General features: G+C 36.5%; 1 protein-coding gene across 1 annotated transcript in view; it reads right to left on the bottom strand.

Moving 5' to 3' along the window:
* Positions 1–19345, bottom strand: part of ODAD2 (outer dynein arm docking complex subunit 2) — a gene marked incomplete at both ends in the record, with an annotated part of 90038 nt that extends 70693 nt beyond the window's left edge. The window contains 9 exons of the mRNA XM_082754115.1: positions 5864–6008; positions 6210–6332; positions 7938–8158; positions 12392–12508; positions 13543–13679; positions 14106–14212; positions 14761–14956; positions 16207–16364; positions 19122–19345. Of these exons, the coding sequence (XP_082610241.1) occupies positions 5864–6008; positions 6210–6332; positions 7938–8158; positions 12392–12508; positions 13543–13679; positions 14106–14212; positions 14761–14956; positions 16207–16364; positions 19122–19345 (1428 nt within the window). The remainder of the gene's footprint in view (positions 1–5863; positions 6009–6209; positions 6333–7937; positions 8159–12391; positions 12509–13542; positions 13680–14105; positions 14213–14760; positions 14957–16206; positions 16365–19121) is intronic.
* Between the last annotated feature and the right edge of the window lie 3186 nt (positions 19346–22531).

The following is a 22531-nucleotide window of genomic DNA, read 5'->3' as shown; positions in this document are numbered from 1 at the left end:
CCAAATATGTGCCTAGAAACACTAGCAGGTGGCACATGATTATGGCTCATATATTTGGTATTTTCTGAAGAATATCAGTCTACCCCTTTGCCAAACTACAGCAAAATTATTGTTTCATCTTGATCCTTCGGTTCAGTTGAATAACCTCCTTCATATTCTCCCAACATATACTTTCTTAAGGAAACATAAAAGGTTTATTGTTAGATACTCTACCAATAACACAGTCTAAAATATCCACAAATTTGGTCAGTCCTGAAAAAATGCGTTACACTGGTAAACTTATTTTATATATGAAAATATTCTCTATATCCTCATATACACTTATTTACTATTTAGCAGATAAAAAATAGTTTCATGTAAGCCTTGCTAATATATTATTATAAAGGAAAAACAGTTAACTCTTAACCACAGGTTATGGAAAAAATAATACAATATGAAATATATTTCCTATACAGATATTTTTGCAACTGCTATTAGGTTCTAACATTTGACTCTGTTGCACATCTAGGACCTGATTTCAAGATTACTGATAAATTCCTTTGATAATATTGCACACAAAATAATTTCTAAGTTGATTACATATCTACCCAAATTCATAACTTTTATGTTAACTGTCCAAGTATTCAGCCAGGGTTGTAAGTTCTACCCATCAGTAAATCTTCCTGATAAAATGGAAGCCAAATTAAGAAAGGCAGTTAGTTCATCAAAACTCATACTTGCTCTCCAGGCAAATAATTCAGGGGTATCAGAAAACATCAGATTTTAGACTTTTTCTAATACTAGAAAGCTTTAAAGCACTATTACAACATGTAAAATAAGTAAAGCAAGAAATTAATACTTTAGTGGGTACACTGTAACACTAATACCATTTTTTTCTAGTCTTATACAACTTCAAATAACTTTTAATTAGTTTCACTTTAAATGAATTAGTATTGGAAGACACATTTTATTCCTTAGGCTAAAATGTTCAGGTCTATTTTGAGGTTCAGTGTTTGAAAATAAAACAGAATCACTATTCTACTACTCCCAAAATTGATTTCTTAATCCATGCATAGTTTATGAAGTTGATTTAAAATTTTATAATGAGAACTAATGTAATCTTAATAATATGGAACACGTCCAACACCACTGTAACTTAAGAAAGCTATACTTTTCCATTATACAGTTAAAAAAATACCGTGTCTATCTTCTATTTCACACAAATTTTGAAAAAAAAAAAAAATATATATATATATTAGTCACATCAATGTCTTCCCCAGTGCCATAAATTTATAATTGGTTCATATAAAAGAGTTGCTGTATACACCACCTGCTGAACTGCAGGAGGGCTAAGACTGCTACATAACACTCTTGGGCTAATCTTTCATTTGCAAAAGAAAAGAATCAATTATTTTGAAAGACTGGATGTTTTCTGTCACAACATTTTATGAGGAAGTTTCAGATAGCTAAAATGTTAGACCTTGGATATGACAAGGCTCAGTTTAGAGACAAATTGTGACTGACTTTATGCTAATGCACAGTCAGGAAGTACGTGAATCACTGCTGCTGCTCCTCCTTCCCCTCTGGGCAGCGAAATGCCACAGTGCAAACCGCACGTACAGATTGCAAAAGAATTCCCCCACATATACAATTCTGCCACTTAAGACTGTGGTCTTCAAACGTCATGAAATAGGCTCCCTGTTCCTGTAATAGTTTCGACTTTCGTTGTCCGCACTTCTAACTTTCATGCACACATGGATTTCCTGCACTCTGGTTTGCCTCAGCCCCCTAAATTTCAAGCTCCAGATGCCTTTCTGTCTTTTCCTGGGGAAGAAAACCCTCCCACACTGTTTATCAACAATATCTACATGAACACCTCATTCCAAATCCTTCATCTTAGCTCCTGGCAGAGCCTCCCTCCATATTTTCACTGTCTATTTGACTTTCTGCATTCCTAACCTCTACATTTCTTCCCCAAGAACGTTAGTGCCCTCCATGTACTAAAAAAAAAAAAAAGCTCAGCCAGAGAACCACTGTGCCTTCCTGCAAGCCAACACACAGCTGCATTTCCCTGACTGATAAATTTGAGCTCCCTGAGAAAGGGAAATAAATTCTGTCTGTGGTACAGCAGCCACAGAACAGCCTTCTGCCTCTGCTCTGCTGACACTGCGAAGGAGACGACGGGCTGTAGCTCCTACCCAACCAATTCTCACTGCAACACACACACTAAACACACTAAAAGAACTAGACCCATGGCTCTGATCTCTTTGACTTTCATTTCCCTGAGCAAGTTGCCTAGAAATAAATGAGGACTTTTGGGGGGACCTTCTCACTGCTCGCTTCCATGCAGCACCTGGGCACATCTGCACCTGGGAGCTGGTGTTCAAGGCCATACGTGAGGTACCTTCTCCCTAGCTCCTCTGCACACCACAGCCTTTCTCCAGCTCCTGGACCTGGCAAAAGACGAAAACAGCTAGGGAGAGGCATCAGGTTTGTTCACCTATGATTCTGAAGTAGAAAAGGGACAATGCTGCTCTAGGAAAGGATTTGCTCAGACTGGAATCATTTAAAACAGAAACAAAATCAGCTGGTATTTTACAGGAAGCATGAAACCTGTCTGGTTTCACTAGTGTACCCCTGAAACAGAGCCAAAAATAGAATGACTTTCCATGTAAGAAATTGAAGGAAGAATTCTGCAGTTGCTATGGTCCTGCAGACCTCTGTCTGGAGCGCACCCTGGCATAAGAGTACATGTTAATCACACCCTTACAGGGAACCAAAAGTGAGCGACACAAGGGCTTAAAGGATTAAAGACTTATTCTGAGATTAGAATTATTCCTGGCACAGTCACTAGCCCCAGTTCACCTCTCAACATCTCAATTTTATCTTAAAACTGGCAATAATCGGTGCTCGACAGCAGGCAGCGCAAAGCATGGTGCCCAGCTCTCACCACTTTTCTCTCTCTTTTTTCCTCAGTGGAGAACAACCCCAGCTCTGCTGCAAAGATTCTGCACTGCTACCCAGTGATCCCCATTTCTAGCAAAAAGGCCACTGTAAAATATGGCCTCTTCACCTATTATTAAAAATTTCCACATGTAAAATGTAGTCCTTTCCCCAGAAATCTCACACTTCAGAAAGACTATTTCAATAAATAATGTAAAATCTGAACCAGGCTGTAATGGTGAGATTCCCTCAGGATACACATCAGCAGAGTGCCTCATCACAATTTAATCTACTCTAGCCCCAAAAGATGCCTAACACAATGCCATCACCAAGCTCACTGGTCTCTCCTTGCTGCCCACTCTTAAGCCGATGGGGAGACACGCAGGAGCACACATGTTCTATCTTCTGTTTCACAGCCCTGGGAAGCCTGAAGGTAGGACAAGGAGCCAGACCACAGAAGCAGCTGCTTCCCAGTGGAGCAATTCCAGCATGGCTGCTCCTTCCCAAAAAGGAGGGGAAACGGGGAAGGGCAAAAAGTCAGAAGGGAATTTCCCCTGCACTGGATTTTTGTCCATGTCAAAACCTGTACCATCTGCCGGTACAGATCACAGGACCCAGCAAGTTTGCTTTACACAGGAAGCAACTGTCTCTTTAAGACAGCGATCCAAGAGTGGTATAAAACCTACATATCTTTCAGGCTTTATGGAAGTTTAGCATTTGCAAATTGATCTGTTATAGAGTCTTGCTGAACTGTGAATCCTGTTTACTTTAGCAGACATTCAAAAACTGTTGCACCTATGAATTACTGTATTTTCTAACTCGGTATATCCAACATCTATTATTTAAGGCATTTTATTTGATTTTTTTAAGATGTGCAAACAATGTATTCAATGTTTGAAAACACACGAGTCCTCCAAAATGTGTTTCTATATAAATATGCTTGTAGATACTTAAATAACATAGTCATAAATTTATTTTCTCTTATGTTGCATGTGTCATGAACACTTGCCTACATGAACAACAAGAATGCCAAAAAATCTCCTAAGTCTAGCCAGAAATGCAGTATTTATACTTGAATTAAAATGAATTCCATGTGCAAGCTAAAGTAGCACTCCATCAATAAAGCATTTCAACCACTGTCTGTGGTATGGCACAGAGGCATCTCTTTTCAGCTTTATCTGACACTAGGGATTTCTTGCTTTACGTAGCTAAAAATTGACAGAAAATTATTTTATTTTCAAGTACTTTGTTTAATTTATTTCTAATTTGAAGAGCTATTGGAAGACAGGGGTGTGCATGACTACAAGTATACATTTGAATTTTCAAAACAAAGCTTTTCATACGATAGAATTTCATATTACAAATACTTCCTATCAGGTATTCACAGTATGATCAAGAGTGCTCCCCTTCCTAATTCTAGTTCTAAGCCATTAAGCAATTTTGCCTGTTGACATCTTGAAGAAAATATACTCAGTTCTAAAATGGAGGAACATGAAAAATATATTTTCCTATTTGCTATTCTCACACTTCATTCAAAATGGTTTCATGCAAGTGTAGGTATGTTTTAGTACTGAATCACGTCCAATACTAAAATCCAAACATGTCTAGAGGAAGAATCTAAAGAGGAGATAGAGTTTGAGAAATATATTATCAGGAGAGAAGAGCCTTAAAGACTTTGGTAAAGATGGTGGTCCACAGATGGGCCAATTAAAAGATTTTTGTGAATTTATCAACAGTAGGGATTTTCAAGTACGCTCTCCATAAGTGTATAGATGAACAAGTTAAATGCTGAATGTTACACCAGATTAAACTTGCAAAGGGTTACTTTAGCATAGCCACAGTAACAAGAATATAAAGTTCCAACCTAGAAATGTTAAAGTGTAATGAATTGTAGGGACTTGTATTTATCAAAGCATTTCTGTGCTTTTTTGGCTACAGAAAATAGAATAGGTCCTACAGCAAATAGAATAGGTGCCACATGGACAAACACAGAACAAGTAGTGAGAGTGCATTAAATGACCGAGTTACTTTTCTGCAATGGTTAAAGGACTGGAAGGAGCCAAAGCTGTTCTTATTCCTTGCTAGTATATCCGTTGAACTAAATGCCAGCCCCATCGTTTTTATCTGTCGGATGAGCATACGCTGTAGCTGTACTCCAAGAAACAGATAAGGCAGTGCTTTTATTAGTAACTTACATTACTTAAATTCCTGTACAAACTTGTTAAGGAATTTCTCCTGAGGCAAAAACATGATTAGTTTTAGAGTCTTCCAGAATGGTGGAGAGGCCTTTGTTTTGCGATGTGTTTTTTTTTTCAGACATACACTGAAGTCTAAACATATGTATTTATAGGCTCCAAAAGATTTTCAACAGGTCTGTGTAAAAAGACTTTTTGTTTGTTTGTTTTAGAGGATGCCTGTTTATCATACACTTTCTTGCCCACCAACAGAAACTATCCAGACACAAGACCATGTTAGAACTACTCCAGTTATGCGTTAATCATAGTTGATGAAAGACTTTAGGCAAGTATTCAGTTTTAATAAAAACTCTTGAAAGTTATTATCCACATAAAGAAATATCTTGGAAAGTTTCAAAAAGCAAAACAGAAACCTAATAATTAATAAAGAAATTATACCAGCTTAAGTATTAAATAACACTGAACAGATGGCTTAATCTAAGGGTCTACGTAAGCCAAAAACAGCAGATCAAAAATGCAGGAGAAAGGGTGGGTGATAAGAAAACACACAGCTCCAGGATCTGAACATGCAACATAGCAGGGCAACTGAAAAAAAAAAAAAATAATAATAAAATAAAAATAAATAAAAAATAAATAAAAAAGGAAAGAAGGGTGGAAAAAAGGATGAGGATCTGGTCTGGTGACCTCAGATGTAGAAGGGAAAAAGTGGCTTTTTTTTTTTTTTTTAAACAACACTTCTAACCTACCTTTAAATATTTTGCAAGTTTCTGAATTCCCCAGTATTCTGATGGCAAATCAGTGTTTCCTTCCTGATGACGTACAGGCTGTTCTTCGTCTTCCTCAGTCTCTGAGGAACTTTCACTAACTTCTTCAGACTTGCTTGATACTTTACTAAAAATGAAAAAAGACCATCACCCACCCAGCTATAAAGTAAAATGAACAAGCATATTTTAAATAGATATGACAACTCTGCGTAACAATGGCATTGGCAAAATGTAATTATCATTACCAAACAGTAAGTATGGTGATAAATACAGTGGATACAGAAAATAAAAATAAAAAAATGAAGGAAGATAAATAAGTAAGCCATACCATTTCAAAGATGATTGCATTTTAACAGATGCGGAAGAAATACAACTGACTTTCTTTTTGAATTTTGTAGACACACTACTACTTCTCCGTTGTTCTTCATTTATTTTTTTTGCAGCTTTGGCACTAAAATATTCATTTTTATTATAAAAAAAAAAAAAGAATAAATGTTATTTTACATATATATAACCAAAAGTTATGGTTGGACACATAGATCAGATGAGTTTATGAACCTGCACAATAACCTTCATTAAAACAAAAGTGTTCTGTGTCTTAAGTAACTAATTTTGCTTGAAGAAAACAGTGGAATATTAGAAAATCTGCATTACGCTGACCTGTATGCAACACAAGACCAAAGAATAAGTATATGTAGCCAGACCATCTATCCTAGGTTACTGTCTTTAACTATGATGAATAGCATCTATCTAGGTAGCAGCAGGAGAATGACAGAGGAATACTTTTCCAGAATATTCCTCAGCAAATTCTAGTTCAGGGAAATCCTAAGTGTCCTTATGTTAACGGTTTTGGACGGACATTTCTTACGGATATTTCTTCCATTACTTTGTCTTGGTTGCTTTTTTAACTCACATAATTGAATAGCCTCTACTCTCCTGTGGCAAAAAAAATAGAGCTTAGCCACACATTTTGTGAAAAACGATCATAGTGCATACTGATCATAGTGCATACAATATATCTTCCTTCCCTCGTATTCCAAGAGGAGTCCCAGGCCCAGCTGGGCAAAATCACTGGTACTTTTTTTGTTCCTAATTTATAATATAGTGAAAACAAAATGTCCTTTTGAACCTGGGTTGGTCATACTATCCCAGTCATAACAATAAGGGAGAATGCTCACAATTTGTTTATGAAAGTATGATTACACCCAATTTCACTACATCTAGACTATATCTAGATGTAGATCTACATCTAGAAATAATGATTGTGGAAAAAAATAAGCTCTTTTTCCTGGCAAACCACTTTTTTTTTTTTTTTTTAAACTGATGACTGTAGGACACACCCAAAACCTCATAAAACATTTCTTGCAACATGTCAACATGTCAAAATGGCAGACCTGAGAGGATATTGACCTCTTTTATTTTTGTAAGATGGCAATCAAAGCCTTTTATTTAGATATTAATTTTCATCTATTAACACAAAATAAGAAATTATGAAATCAGAAATAGGGTTCTGATTTCAGATGAAAAATCTAAAATGGAGTATCCAATATATACTCTGTTTTGGGTATCCGAACTTTGAGATAGCCCCATTAGTGAAGACTTGCTAAAAGGAGTTAGAAAAGTAGCTCATATGATTTGGAAACATTAAAAATTGTTATTATAATTAAGAGTCATCTTGTTTTTCCATCCTGGATGTCCTCTGCCTCCCTTAGAAAGTGTTGTTCAGATGATATAGTCTACTCTTTCTTGCTTTAAAGGGCACTTTGCAGCAAAACTATCACATGACAGTCCTGAAGGACCAAGCAATGCAGATGGTTACAAGAAATTTCCCTGCCTTGTCTTGTTGTAACATCATCAAAATTGTTATATGATAGGAAAGAACAGTAAGAAATTCCTCTGCTAGTCAGGTCTCTTTCCTTAGACATTTGCATGCGGTAAACTTCATTTTATTGCTCTTAACTTGGGATAATAATGCAAACTGTAACAGGCAGTCCAATCATAGCACAGGTTAGAGAGATCTATTGAAAATTCAATTACAAAGGTGATAACTACTTACCTGCGGGCAGCAGAAAGCCCAGTATTCTTCCACTTCACAGATGGTTCTAATTTCTTCTTTTCAATGGATTTGCTTTTTGCAACAGAACTTTTCACTTTCTCATGTGTATTCTTTTCTGTGTGATCATAATGGTTCTGGGATTGGCCAGAGACCTTAGCATCAACTGCTTCTACATGCTGATAATTTTTCTCATGCGTTGGTTCTTTAAAAAAAGTATATTCCTAACAAAAGAAGGAGACAGGGTTTGTCAGCCATACTGCTGTCTGAATAATGCACATTAAAACAATAAGTTATAAGCAAAATTCCAGGATGCAGTGATTAAAAAATGTATTTATTAAATGTGGAATTAAAGTATAAGCATGCAATAAGATTACCTTTAAAAGAATTAAATGTTAAATTAATCTGAAAAGTATCTGTTACTGTATGCAAACTAAAGTTTTTGAAATAAATGAATGATCTAAGTTTGGAACTTCTTGAATATACCTGAATATTGAGTGTTGCTCAATTTCTACTGTGTTAAGTAATTTGTGACACAAGCGCTTTTATAGAACCTAATTCCAAATGAGTTTCAAGACTCAGTCATTCTGCTTTCAGTGGACTGTTTATATAAAAAAACTATTTCCCTGCATAAAGGATTTATAAAAAAAATCCCACAAAAAAAATAATGAACATAAAACTGAAGATAGGCTATGATAAACTGCTAGACTTCAGTTCCAAGTAATTTAATTTGATATAGTTTAGAATAGTTTTATAGTCAGAATATAAATATAATCCATTTAATTTTTTTCATTTTCTGTCTCTCAGGACAAGACATTGGTGAACAAGTCACATGCAAGAATGGAGCTGAGTGGCACCTACGAATCCTTCAGCTGTCTGTGTCTGGTACCATAGCTGATCAAAAATATCCAGAACAGAAAGGACTCTTGTCAACCGTTATTTTCTATTGGAACATAGTCATTTTTCACAGGAAAGACAGCATATGATCGTTACTTATTATTATTACAGCTGTCACTACCAGAAAGGTGAAGACATTCCTTTATGTATCTGATTCAAGGCAGTTTTAAGGAGACTGTCACAGCACGGTCTGTCTTCGATTAGTCTCTGATGAGAATCGGCTGTTCCTGGCTTGCTGACCCAACCACCCAATCGTAAATTAATTCTAGTTAATTCTCTCATTCTAAAAACATACTTTAAACAAGACAACTTACCATGATAGTCAAACCATGAGGGAACTGATGCTGTTGCTAGACCAGCTAAACACATTTTTAAAGCATGTTTCCTACAGTGCCATATACCAACACAGCACTTCTAAATGTTAGCTTAAACAAGATATTATAAAAGTTAATTGTCTTTGCAGCAAATGTATACATAATAAACTTTTTGAAGCTGTCCTCTCCTCAGAAAATCAATCAAAATTATTTCTAGTCATATTTTATTTTATACAGGGAAGCCTGAAAATACTTCTGTACCTTTTAGAATTCTAGAGTAGAGCTGATTTTCCTTTAAATAAAATGCAGTGCAGCTCTACAATCTAAACTTGTTTAAATTTTAACTTTAGAATGCAGAATGTACTGAACTATATCATCAGAAAAGCAATAGGATATGATATTTATAAACTGTTAAAATGGTATAGTTTACATTCTTCAGTAATTTACACAGGAAATACAGAATAAATGGTTCTATGATTCTATATGACAACTGAAGGAAAATGGGATAAATTCTATTTATTTACTCTTATCTAGCATGTAAGCATTTCTTGAATAGCTACATTATATTTATAAGCAGGGCAGAAAAACAGTAAAGAAGGGTACACGCTTTATTTAACATCCATATTCATATTTACAATTATTAATATTTTAAATATTTATTAATATTTATTTAAAATACTACCTTATTTTAGCTTCCATGACTATCATATGAAGCCAAACCACTTTGAAAATACATTAAAGCAGTAACTATATCTAAAACATTCATATATTGTCATACTTATGAAATGTAAATCAGTATGGAGATAAAATATTAAAGAAATATTTGCATATAGGATAAAAATGCATTTTAGAACTCATTGCTCTTCTGAACAGAAGAACTGAACATTTAATTCCATTACTGTTACTATAAGCTACTGTATTTATGTGTGCAATATGAAATGCTGTTCTTTCAAAACCGTCAAGCTTTTGTATTTCAAAAAAGCAAGTATCAGTACTACAACCCCCAAAATCAGAACCTAAGCATATGTAAATTTCCCTGTTAATGATTTCCTCCTTACAACAATTAAAATTGAATATAAATAACCACAACAAAACTTCTGATAGACTTAACCTGTAATGAATTTTACCACAAAGTTATCAATCTGTTATATGCACACTAGAAATCTGTAAAAAGTGTTTTTTGACAGGAATGATGAAACAACTAAAATTGTAGCGGTACTGTGTGATTCTGTTGTAGCAGACAAAATATGATGCTCCTCACTCTACCTAGTTTTGCACTTTAAGTAAATGCCAGAAGCCCTTGCATTTTTGAGTGACTGGAACAACAGCAACTGTGTAAGCTGGATACATAACTCTTAGCTCTGAAATTTAAATCAGGCAGTTCTTGTAAAAACATTGGGCTATTATTTATATTTGGGTCAGAAAGAATGAAGATAAAAATTCAAGTGGTTTTGATCACAGGAAAATATTGTCATAAAAAGTTGACCTTTTCCATAAGGATATCATATTTTCCTGCTTTAACATTTCCAGTGCTCCATAAAGAATAATACCAGAATACAAGCAGATTTTTTTATGCAAAATTAGAAGCTGACTTCACATATTGGATCAAAACACATAATACTGTATGATAGAATGATTACTAAAATAGTGTGTTATCTGCTTTCAAACACAAAACATTATGGGGAAAAAAACTCTATTCATGATTCCAAAATTTAAACATTTTTTAATAACATTAAGTATTACGAAATCTAGTTTTAATAGTACATATCAAGTGTCATGTTCAATGTAAGTGTTCTATCTTTGCTTGTATTATGCTTCCTATTTCCTCTAGAAAACTTTTATGTACATATGACAGTGGCTTGTGCCTTTATTATTTTATTTTTTTATTTTTTTATTTTTTTGGTCATGAGATGACAAAACATGTTCTGCTAAAACATGCTAAACTTAGGTCCAGTTGAACCATTATTCAGTTGCACTTGGCTTCCAGAGTCATTACTTTCCAACAGAGGTCTGTGCTCCAGTAGTGGGCAATTAGGATAATTCCTGGGGGAAGATGTGTTTGCAGCTATGCTACAGAGAAATAGGCCATGTAGTACAGGCCCTCTCCACAAATAACTCTTGAGTTCCAGGCAACTTCAGGCTTTTTAAGTAGACACTAAGACTCTTAACATGGAACTTTCTTTTAAGCACACATTTTGTGCTTTTACCATAGAACTGTTGAACACAAATGTATTTTTCTTTTCAGGATTACATGTTTGCAAGGGTTAACAATTTTTGCTTAGTAAGACTTGTATGTTCCATCTCACAACAGTGGAGCTAACTCATTGGGAAGCCCAAAGTAATTTCACACAAGGTTTAGACAGTCCATAAAATAATGTCTGTGATGTCAGTACTTTCTAACCTGCAATTACCTGAATGTAAACTGGCAGCTACTGCATTTAAAATTGCAATTACATTGCAATTATCGGAATAGTAAGTTGGTTACAACATTCTTCTTAGAAGCATAAGAAATAGTCTGAGCTCAAGCGGTGATTAGAATAAGGGTGATGCCTGCAGACAGATAACAAATAGACTAAAATATGGTGACACAGAGAGAGAAATAATTCAGGAAGCATGCAACTGAGGACAGTCCAGATACATAAGATACAGTGGCACAGCCTGCATATAGCCTTTCATACAAACTCTTCTGAATTTTGTTTCAATCATGGCTTATAATGATAGAATTTAAAAGACAAACTGGGAAACTCATACAGTGTATCACAGAAAATAGGATGAAAGGGCTGCGGAGAAATGATTAAATATGGACTTGAAGCTATGCACACTGCTTCTCCAAGGAAAGCTGTACAGCACTTTGACAAGGCAACTTTTCCCAACAGAGATATATTAAATGGTAAAATTAAATAAAACTAATAATTGAAACACATTTCACATTCTTGGGAAAATTATTTTGAAAAAAAACAACGTAATGTAAGTAAATAAAGTGTACTGTAAATAAAGAAATATTTTTAAGTTTGCTACTTCTTTAAATGAGACTGTCTTTTTACATAAGTTAGCTATTTAAAAAAGCAATATATTTAGTAGAAACTTTGAAAAAACACGAAGTAAAATAAAGGCGTTTCAGTCTTTAAAATTCTGCATTTAATCAGTTAGCTTTGGTAAAGAACATGTATGTTCAGACAAGTTTATTGCGTAATTCTTACCAATTATTACAAAGTACAATATACATGTAGTTCAGTAAATACATACCTGCTTAGCCATATTTTCTACAAATCTAGGTGATCTCTCCCTTAAAAATGTAACAATATCTTTATATATGTCACTTTTTCTTTCGTAGTCAATGTCACCTTTACTCTTTAGCTCACCCTTTAAAAAAGAACAAACATAAAATTAGTAACAGTATCACCGTACACAGGTAATTTAATCTGTATCATAAAATACTGCTAAAGAGCACAGACATCATACACTGTAACAATTAGGTCCAGAAGCCTCATGATCAGCATCAGACTTCAGTAACAGTCAGTGAAGGTGCATGGATCACCTCCACAGATCCCAACAAATAACCAAGATCTTACAGACAATTCTGCAAATAACTACTCTCAGTTAAAATTCATTGTACTGTAGGCAGTTCAATTGTAAAGGGTTTAGGGCTCATGGCAAACAATCACCTAAATGTGAGCTTCCAATGCACTGCAGTGGATGGCTAAAAGGATCAGAAAATAACGTGACCTGACTCAGCATATGCTTTACTAATTTTATCCATTAAAAACATCCTAAATCAAAATTTCCCTTAAAAGACTCTCAGGGAAAAGCAATTTGTAGAGTTATACCTGAGGGACATCAGTCTCTCTTCTAAATATATTACAAAGTTTCGGTTAATGCTTAAGCTGTATGGCTATTATGCCTGTACAAAACCCATCTGTAAAGAAAGAGGTAACCAGAATGAAAAGTAGACAAAAAGAAATAAAAGTTTTAAAAGTTTCTATTGAAAGGAGAAAGAACTGCTTATGATTTACAAACAGACAAATGCAAGCTGTACATATGAGTGACAGTATCACGTGTCATCAGTATTAGCCACACATCAGATCAAGAGCGATGAGGGACTAGAGAGGCATCTGGTCCCACAGTACTTTATATAGGAGTAGTGTTAAGAACAGTGAGGGCACATGTGAAGACTAACCAACCACTCCTAGCAAAAAGAACACATTCCTTGAAGAAAAAAGAGCTCTAAAAGTATGGGAAAACTATCATGCACTTATTACTGTTCCTTCTCCATCAGTACTAATACAGTAACTCTGCAGGTCTTACAGCTTCAATTCCACTCCCCTATACCTGATGGATCTCTGACTTTAGCACATCCAAATATTTGTCACTTCGCAGTAGCCTTCATTATTACTTACTCCATTCAAAAATACTCCTGCCGTGCTGCAAGTGATACACAATGGATCAGTGTCATGTGGTTTGATAATTAAGTAACAAATTTCTCCATGCACTTGTCTCCAGGGAGGAGCTCTGCATCCATTAGAGAACGTGTAATCTGAAAACAATTAGTATGAATATTTGTATCCAATTTAAATGTGTATTTTAATAATTATTCCTGATGATTAATATAATTTAAACAAATCAAGCTCCCAAAATAGTATGTTACTCTTAAGCACTCATACTCATTTGGGAATCAGTCATGCAAAAATCTGTGACCCATGGTCCAATTCAACAAACAACTACAGCTATGCCTAGCACTTATCAGGATCAGGGACTCCGTTTATTTCTTTTAATTCTAATGAAGACTGGAGATTATTTCTGTAAGTAAAAGCTGAAGAAGAGCATTTTATTTTACTTCATAACATTGAGGTGGAGAAAAACTATTTATATTTATTAACACAATTATTTTAACACATTCCACACAGAAGGCAAGTACTTTAATAAGGGTATAAGCAAGGGTTAGACATGATAAAATTCAGACCTGATGTATATTCCAGTGATTCCAGTACTGTGTCTTCTCCCTTCCCAGAGAAATTCTTGAGAAGATTCACTTCATTATTTACAGCAGCTGGACTTAGTCTTACATCTCTGCAATTAATAGAAAAGGTCTATCATCAAAAGGATGTGCACAGAGATATCAAAAGAGAATATTATATTTTTATTGTACACTGAGTCTTAGTAGTAGCAACAAAAATCTGGAGATAGGTCATCTGCCATTTTTTTCTTGATTTTTATCTGTTAGTTCAGAGATATTTTAGTTCCATAGCTAAGAAGGCCTTGTAACTATGAACCAGACTCAAAGTGCTCTCATGAAGAAATAAACATTTCCCTGAAAATATTTAACTGTTAGTTTGTTATTTGTACAAATTACTTCAATTTGCTACCAAAATGCAAAACATATGCAACAAAAACAAAAACACTTGCAGGCACACACTCACATACCCACACCTACATCAAAATCTTAAGGGGAAAAAAAAGTGTTTTTTCAATAACTCAGTGAACAGTGAAAGTCATTCCAATAAATTTCTCTATATCACACCAAAAGCACATGTTGTGGGTTGAAAACAATCTAGCTTAACTATAAAAGAAAAAATGCACTAGCTGACATACTTAAGTTGCATTTGAAATGCACTTACTTTGAAATCTGTTTTAAAGAACTATTAAGGAGTTGCATATCCAGCTGATGAAGAAGAATAAAAATTTTCATTTTCTTCTCTGTTTCAGGGTCATCAACTTTTTTCACTTTTTCAAGTAAATGCAACATGGACTTATCTTCTCCTTCAACAGTCCCATATTCAGGGCCAAGAATTTTCACTATAGGGTCTCTGTTAGCTGTAAACATGAAACAGAATCAGTATAAGATGATACTATGTTAAAAACGATGAGGTAAGAGTAACACTTTTTATCTCAACTGCTGAATAATTTCTGTGCTATTAATTTACAAAACAGCATTTCACCAAAAAAAAAAAAAAAAGGAAAAAAAAGAAAAAGATGAAGATTCATTCAACCAAGAAGTAAATATTAATTATCAACAGTCCCTTTTTGTGTAAAATTGCCCTGCTGATCACCAAAACAGGAAATCAGTGGGCTTAACTCACTGAAAATGGATCATTTGGGAAATATGATTTAGTGTTAAAGAACATGTTTAAAGTTTTCTAGCAACATTCCCAATAGTCCCATTACTTCCTCAGCTATGCCAGCTGTCCTTTTTTTTTTGGTATACAGTGATATAGCTTCATGTCAGTGGGTTTTACAAAAACAATTTGCCCTGTTCTTGAGAATGAAGTCCCATGCAGCTGTGAATGTCTCAGCACTATATTCAGTCCATATTATTCTTCCCTATTATTCATGGTTGATCACTCCCAGTGAAGGACCCTGGGCTAGATGCATCTTAAGTTTGATCCAGTGTAGGTATTGATATTTTAGTATTGCAGATACAATTTCTACTAATGGTACTAAGGAATATGACTGATCTCTTCTGCCTCCAACGAGAGGAGGATATCCAGTTCAGCATATCAAGGGTCTTGTCAGTTTGTAAAACTAGGACTTGAATATGACACAATAAAAGTACCAGTGCCTGTATTTCAAAAGCTTCTGTGAGAAGGACCTGGAAATGTTCACCATGAACGTCGTGCAGGTACGAATGTCCGTAGCATATGAGATTATTTTTTTCCTTGAATATTTTAAGGGATGTAACATTTTAAAAGTGGGTTAAACTGCAAATCAAAGGAAAAATTGCTGTAAGCTTCCAATGAGACATTCTTCTGCTGAAATTTAAGCCTACTGTCTGTTGCAATAGCTGGTGTATTACTCAGTATACGTGAATTTCTATATGAAAATCAACAGTTTTATTTTAACTTTATTTCAGATTTCTTTGTTACTGATTTATGTGAAAACAAAAGAAGAAACAGAAACTTCATTAAGTCCTGGATGAGAACTTTGGGGCACGTTCATGAATCAACACCTTTTCATATACTTAAAATGAGGACATGCATTTCTTTCTTCAAATTTCATAAACACAAATTCAAGAAGACAAGCTTTTTAAAATAAAGATGTAAAAAGAAAAAATAGAGACATTAAACCTTCAAGGCATGCCTGTGCTTCCTTCAACTTTTTCTCCATAGCGATTTGTAGCAAACGGGACAGCTGGTCAAAACTGCGAACTCTGAGATTTGATGCAGTGAAGAGAAGCAAGGGCTGGCCATCCTTGTCTCTGGCTTCAGACTTAACAGTTTCTCCACTGGAAAAAATAGATTTTATATTTTAAAAAGAGGAACTTTAATAAACAGCAAATTTTAGAGATGAAACCTGAATATTATGTAAGCTTCACATTATAAAGCTTTACAATTTATTTAATGTGTTTTTTTCAGAAAGCTTCCAAGGCAAACCACTTTATTCACTGCAAATCAAACACCTGTAACATTTGCTTGACCTTGGCAACACCTTTTAACAGAATTTTGACAGACTAGATTTGTGAAAAAGGAGTCCTAACAGGACTGGTCACACCTGTCGTTTAGTCTCACAAAATGTTCACTCGTCTCCTGCATGTTCAACTACAGGACTGCTAAGTGATTTTCTGACTATAGAGTTCAGAACTGATAACTGATTTAAAATGACATATATCATATGACCAAACGATCCAAATGGCTAGCATGAGAAATATGCAATCTTTGCCTCAAATTTTCTGATTTTACATTTTTCAAACCCAGTTCTAGGATTATCTGAGCTGTTGTTTCTCCTTGAGACCAATTAAGCTCTGAGATTTCAGCACGACCTGTAGGAATTATGTAGGAATGATTCTTCTGCGTTCAAGCTTTGCCTCTACAGAATATTGAAAGCATTCTTGACTAAGGCCTTACAATGCCTTAACCTTACCAATTTTCTCTGAGTAATATCCACCATCTTTGAATTATAAATTGTTTTATATATAAAAATATATGCTTTTTATTTAGAAGAAGTAAATATGCAGTATTTGTATGTATTAAAGGTCCCCATAAATTACGTCAATTCCCCTTCCATAGCACATACGTAAATATCTACTTGCTCAAAACTGCTTGCTTGCTTCTCACTGTAGAGAAAGCTTCCTGTCTGTGACATCCAAGCTGCTAATTACCTCACTGATTCAATCTATATCTGAGACTTCAGATAGTGCTTTAAATCCTTTTGTAATACCTCCAACTCCCATTTTAGTTCCCTTTTTTTGTGTGGCCATGATTTCTTACTGTAAACAATTATCCTGCTTCCATTAACCATCCTTAGTATAACTTCTGCATTATCCATCCTGAAACTAGACTGAACTCTGATATATAACTCAACAGATAAAAATAATCCTGTAGGTAGTTTCTGTTAAGAGAAGATAGGAATAATGTCAGTTATTTATTTGGTTCAATCATTTTTAATTTACAGTGTAGAAAATCCTGTTTACCACAGATGGAATCAGATCAGATTTTTTCAGTCACCATCCTTCAGAATCTCTCTATAAAGTCCTTTCTTCAGGGTTAGGTTACCATGTTTTCCACATTACAGCAAAGCTTGCTATTTCCTCTCTCCTTCAACTTCTCCTCTTCAATACAATGCTAAAAATACAGCCACACAAGCTCTTCTATACACCACTTGAATCTTTGTTGTGGTTAATATTCATATACCTGTTTATTTTTTGGAGACTGCTGATAGATCACTAACCTACTTCTTTCAAAAAGGTCAATGAATTCTTAGAAGTTTCATGTAAGTCAAAGGCAGATAAAAGATAAAAACAGTTTAAACAAAGTTTAGCTTATAGTCTAAGACTTGCTGTCCTGCATGACGTTTCAAGCAAACTTTAGTTATGTTGTTCATACCCATGTAACTGAGTGACATCTAATGGCTTGTAGTAAGCTGAATGTCAGGAAAAAATAACTAATAGTTCTGTCCGAGATTAAGTTCCAAGACTCTATAGAAAAATAAAAAATAAAAAAACATGTATCCATATACAGAATTTTATCTGGGGGAAATATTATTTAGCTTAAGTATCATGACTATACTTGAACTAAAGACTAGCTGTAGAGAACAGTGAACTTTCTCTTCAGATTTCTAAAAAAAAAAAGTCTTTAAAAAAATGGTGCCTAAAAATCCCCCCAAATGTAAAGGATGATATAGGGTAACCCTTTAGGAAATGTATGTCTTAGGTGTATATTTCTATTTGGAAAGAATTGCGTGGTGGAAGGGAAGAAAATATTTTCTCAGAATTAGGGTATTTCTACTGCATTATCTAAATGGAATGGAATTTGTCTACTTATCAAGGAAAACTCTGAAAATTCTTTAGTTGCTTTGTGATTTAGCCAAGAAAAATGAATTTGTGCATCTGGGTCACCTTGTCATGTCATTGTTCAAACAATCCCAAAAATTATGTAGGGTTATGGTCACATAAGTCTTAGGCATCATTGCAAAGCCAGTTCATGTCTTCAAAAACAAGAATAAACTTCTTATTTTTTTCAGCACTAATTTTCAAATCCTAAAAGAACTGTTAAGAGTATTTGATAAATAAGTTATAGCACTGTAACAGCTACGTTGATTAAGACTGAAACCATGTTAATACGTTAACACTGACTACTTATAAAGGACTTGGTGACTACAATTCTCAAATAAGCTGAAATTCAAGATTTTGTTTGTTAATCCACCTCAGTAGCAGCATTAAAACCTATGCTTAATCAGGAGCAACTTTAACATTAATATAAATCACAGGATAAATCAGTTAGACACATAGTCAGAAGCCTTAGGAATAGACAGTGCAAGTCGTACAAATGCTAACTGGACAGGTCTGTATTCAAAACCAAGACAGAATAGTCAAACTCGAAAAAAGCAATGCATTTTAACTCAAAAAAATCCATATATAACACTAAGAAATCCCGCCCACTTCAGCATCCCAAATACACTAAGCCTTTTTTTAATGCCAAATGAGTAAAATTTTGCTTTGTACTTCACCTTCAACACTTCAAAACACATTGCAGTTCTGACTTACTCGATCTCATAACCCTCTCCAAAGGCTGAAGAGTCCAACTGTGTTTTCCACTCCAGGGGCTCCTTGAAGACAACCACTGCTTCCTGAGGATGTCTGGTGCTGAAGTCCTCTGCAAACTTAATAATTTGATTTAAAAGAGCTTCATTCAAAGGGGTGATTTCAAGCGTGCCAGTTCCATAGCCAGCAGCAGTCCACTGAGCTGCTCTTGCCAACGCAGCACCCATGGTCTTGCCTTGTATTGAAGATGGACACCTTAACGAGCAAACACAGTCAGAGAATGACCATACTGAGCTCTCAGATAGAATCATTAAGGTTGGAAAAGACCCCCAAGATCACCTGGTCCAACCATCCCCCTACCACCAATGTCACCCGCTGAAGTTGGGTAGCTGACGTATCTCCTCCTCCCACACTCACGTGCCCACCACAGACGTTGTCACCACTCCTTGCGGTTCTACGCTCTGTGGTGTTTTACCTCACCCCTCTGCCCAGCAGGTCCAGCTCTGCTACATGCTGGGCATTATCACAAGCCCTAAAGCTAAAATGATCGCCAAGGCTATTTCAGTTATCAAAATCAATTCATAACTCCAGAATACTTTTATTTTTCATACTAATATTTCATAGTAAATGTACAGCATTAAACATCAATTGCCTTTTGTATCGCCTGAAAATGCTGTTTTACCATTACTAATCCAATAAAAAAGGAACACCATCAAAAGGAACCACTCCTACAATATGCTGTAATTAGATGTAAAGATGTCTGTAATTAAAAATGTCATAAAAATGACATAAAGATGTCTGCAATTAGGTGTAAAGACATTTGGGAATGATTTTACTCCAGGTAAATCCTTGAAGTGGGGAAGGGGGGATTGAGAATCCAACAAAATTTTTTAAAGAAACAGGAGGATCAGGTGGGAAAGAAACAGTTTTCACTTTGATTAATTCTGTTAGATGGAGGTGACGCAGACCTGTTAGGGTTAGAATAAAGGCTTCTCCTTGTCGGGTCGCACAGCCCCGCGTGCTTTGGGGAGCCCCCACACACAACACCCACCAGCGACCCCCCTCCGCCTCCAAACCCTTTCTTCGAGCCGAGGGGTGCCAGGGGGGCACCCCAAACCCGTAGGAGCCGGCAGGGGGAAGGTCCCGCTGCTGAGGAGACCCCGGGACCCCGCAAAGCGGCCGGGACCGAGCTGAGGGCACCCCCCAGCCCCGCCGAGCCGCTCGGGCCCCGGGCGTTGCTACGGGGCCGGGCCCCGCGGCGGCCGTTGCCGGGAGCCGCGGGTAAACAGCGGCAATGGCGGCGGGGCGGCCGCTGAGACGAGGGGAGGGGAGGGCGGCGGCGCTGGGTGCAGCGCCCGAGGGGCACGGCTTAAGCCTTCCCCTGAGTGCGATCGTTACAATAAACGAGCTTGAATTCGTCAGGGTAACACGGGATGTTTGTATATCTTGGGTCAGTGTGGCAGGTGATGCGCAAAGTGCTGGTGTTAAAATGCGAATTTAGGGTTTCTTGGAAGAAGTAGAGGAAAGAAGGGTAGGCAGTGCCAATGGATGAAGTCCTCGCATATTAAGGACAGGACAAACCTATAGACTTCCAAGTGCAGCATCCTTAGACACAGAAGGGAAAGCACAGGCTTTCCCTTCACTGTGGGTGAGCCTGCAAGTAAGAGGGCTGCTGATGTACTCCCACCAGGCTTGCCTTTCGTAGAGCTGGTCAGATGGGAACAGCTCCCTTCCCTTCCCTTCCCTTCCCTTCCCTTCCCTTCCCTTCCCTTCCCTTCCCTTCCCTTCCCTTCCCTTCCCTTCCCTTCCCTTCCCTTCCCTTCCCTTCCCTTCCCTTCCCTTCCCTTCCCTTCCCTTCCCTTCCCTTCCCTTCCCTTCCCTTCCCTTCCCACCCCCAGCTCCATTTTCTGGCTCCACCACAACACCCATCAGATGGCAGCCACTGGCTTAACCCTGGGCAGAGCCTGCTGAGGTGAGGACGCTGTTCTCAGCTTCCCAGTACGTGTGTCCTTCCGAAGGCATAAGGAAATGATCCTTTCAAGGACAGCCCCACAGAAGAGCCCAGCTGTCCCAACAGCATAGAGTTAATGCAGCCAGGAGTTATTTTACCAACTGAGAACTCAGCGGGGTAAGAAACCGCTAGTAATGAGGAAGGTCAGGAAATGTATGTGGGATGTATCTCGAAGAATAACAGTGCGGGATTAATGCATTTTTTTCTCTGAGATGATTGTCCATGTACATTTCACTTACTGAAACTTTCCAGCAATAACTACCGATGAGTACATGCAGTCCACACAGTGGTGACTCAAGGATAACATTGGCTTTCCTTGTTTCACTGCATAACTTCGAGAAGGCAGAAAGCAAATCATTTGATCAGGTGAAAATGAAAGAGCATTTTTAGTAAAAAGCCTGGGTAAAGACTTAGTGTATTTTCTTTTTGAATACTTACAACGAAGGCATTTCCAGAAAAGATAAGATCTCCTCTTTTTACTGAAATAACAACCATTTAAAGGTTGAACTTGATGGACAGAAGGTGCAAACAGCAAAATGTGAAGGGGAATAAAAGTATGTTCAGCCACGGGCGGCGAGGAGTGAAGACAGTGAGTTTTCACACAGAGCTGAGTATTTTAAGCAAGAAGTCGGTGGAGTAAGAAATAGAATTCCTAAATGAGCTCACTCTGTTCTACTGAACTGCAAGAAAGGGAGATATTTCAGTGGCTAAAACAAATGGGATGATTTGTCCTCAAAGAGTGTGCATCTCCACTGACCATAAAAGGAGCTTGGCTCAGTTACCAGTGGAGCTTCCTGTGGGCAGATAAGTTAAAAAATGAACATGCAGAACACGTCCTGCAAGCCAGCAACAAGGAATCTGGTATTAGACATTAGAGGGCTATGGATAGCCTACAGGTTGTAGGTACTTTTCCCCTTTCTGCTTTGTAGCTCAGCTGTTCTCATGGGAAGACTGCTGAGATCCCAACTCTTCAGAAGACTGGAAACCATCTGCTTGACTTTCTAACTTACATTTGTGTGATGACTTTGTGTTTATTTGTTTTTGCACCAGCACTGGTCCTTCACCTTATTTTCAACAGCTATGTTACCCCCTTAGTTTTTACGTCCAATTTCTGAGTTAGAATATTTTCCCTTGGACTTCACTTTCCTAGGATAAACAAGTTAACTCCTTCAGTCTCTGCTTGGAAGTTACTAATTTCTCTTACCCTCTTAGTGTCCCTTATTTGCTTGTGTTCCAGTGTGAACTTGTTTTTCTTAAATAGCCATGGCAGTATTTGTAAGGATATTTTACCAGGACCCTTTAAAATGACATTAATAGTCTTCATCTCTTTTGGAAGTTCCTCAGTTTCTGCATTCTAAGATTACATTTGTTTTTCAGATCATGTTAGGGGTTGTCGTCTTCC

Source organism: Aythya marila (genome assembly GCF_965140915.1).
Source record: "Aythya marila genome assembly, chromosome: 2".
NCBI lineage: Eukaryota > Metazoa > Chordata > Aves > Anseriformes > Anatidae > Aythya > Aythya marila.
Note: the sequence above shows the minus strand (reverse complement) of the source record. Positions and strands in the feature narration are given on the sequence as shown.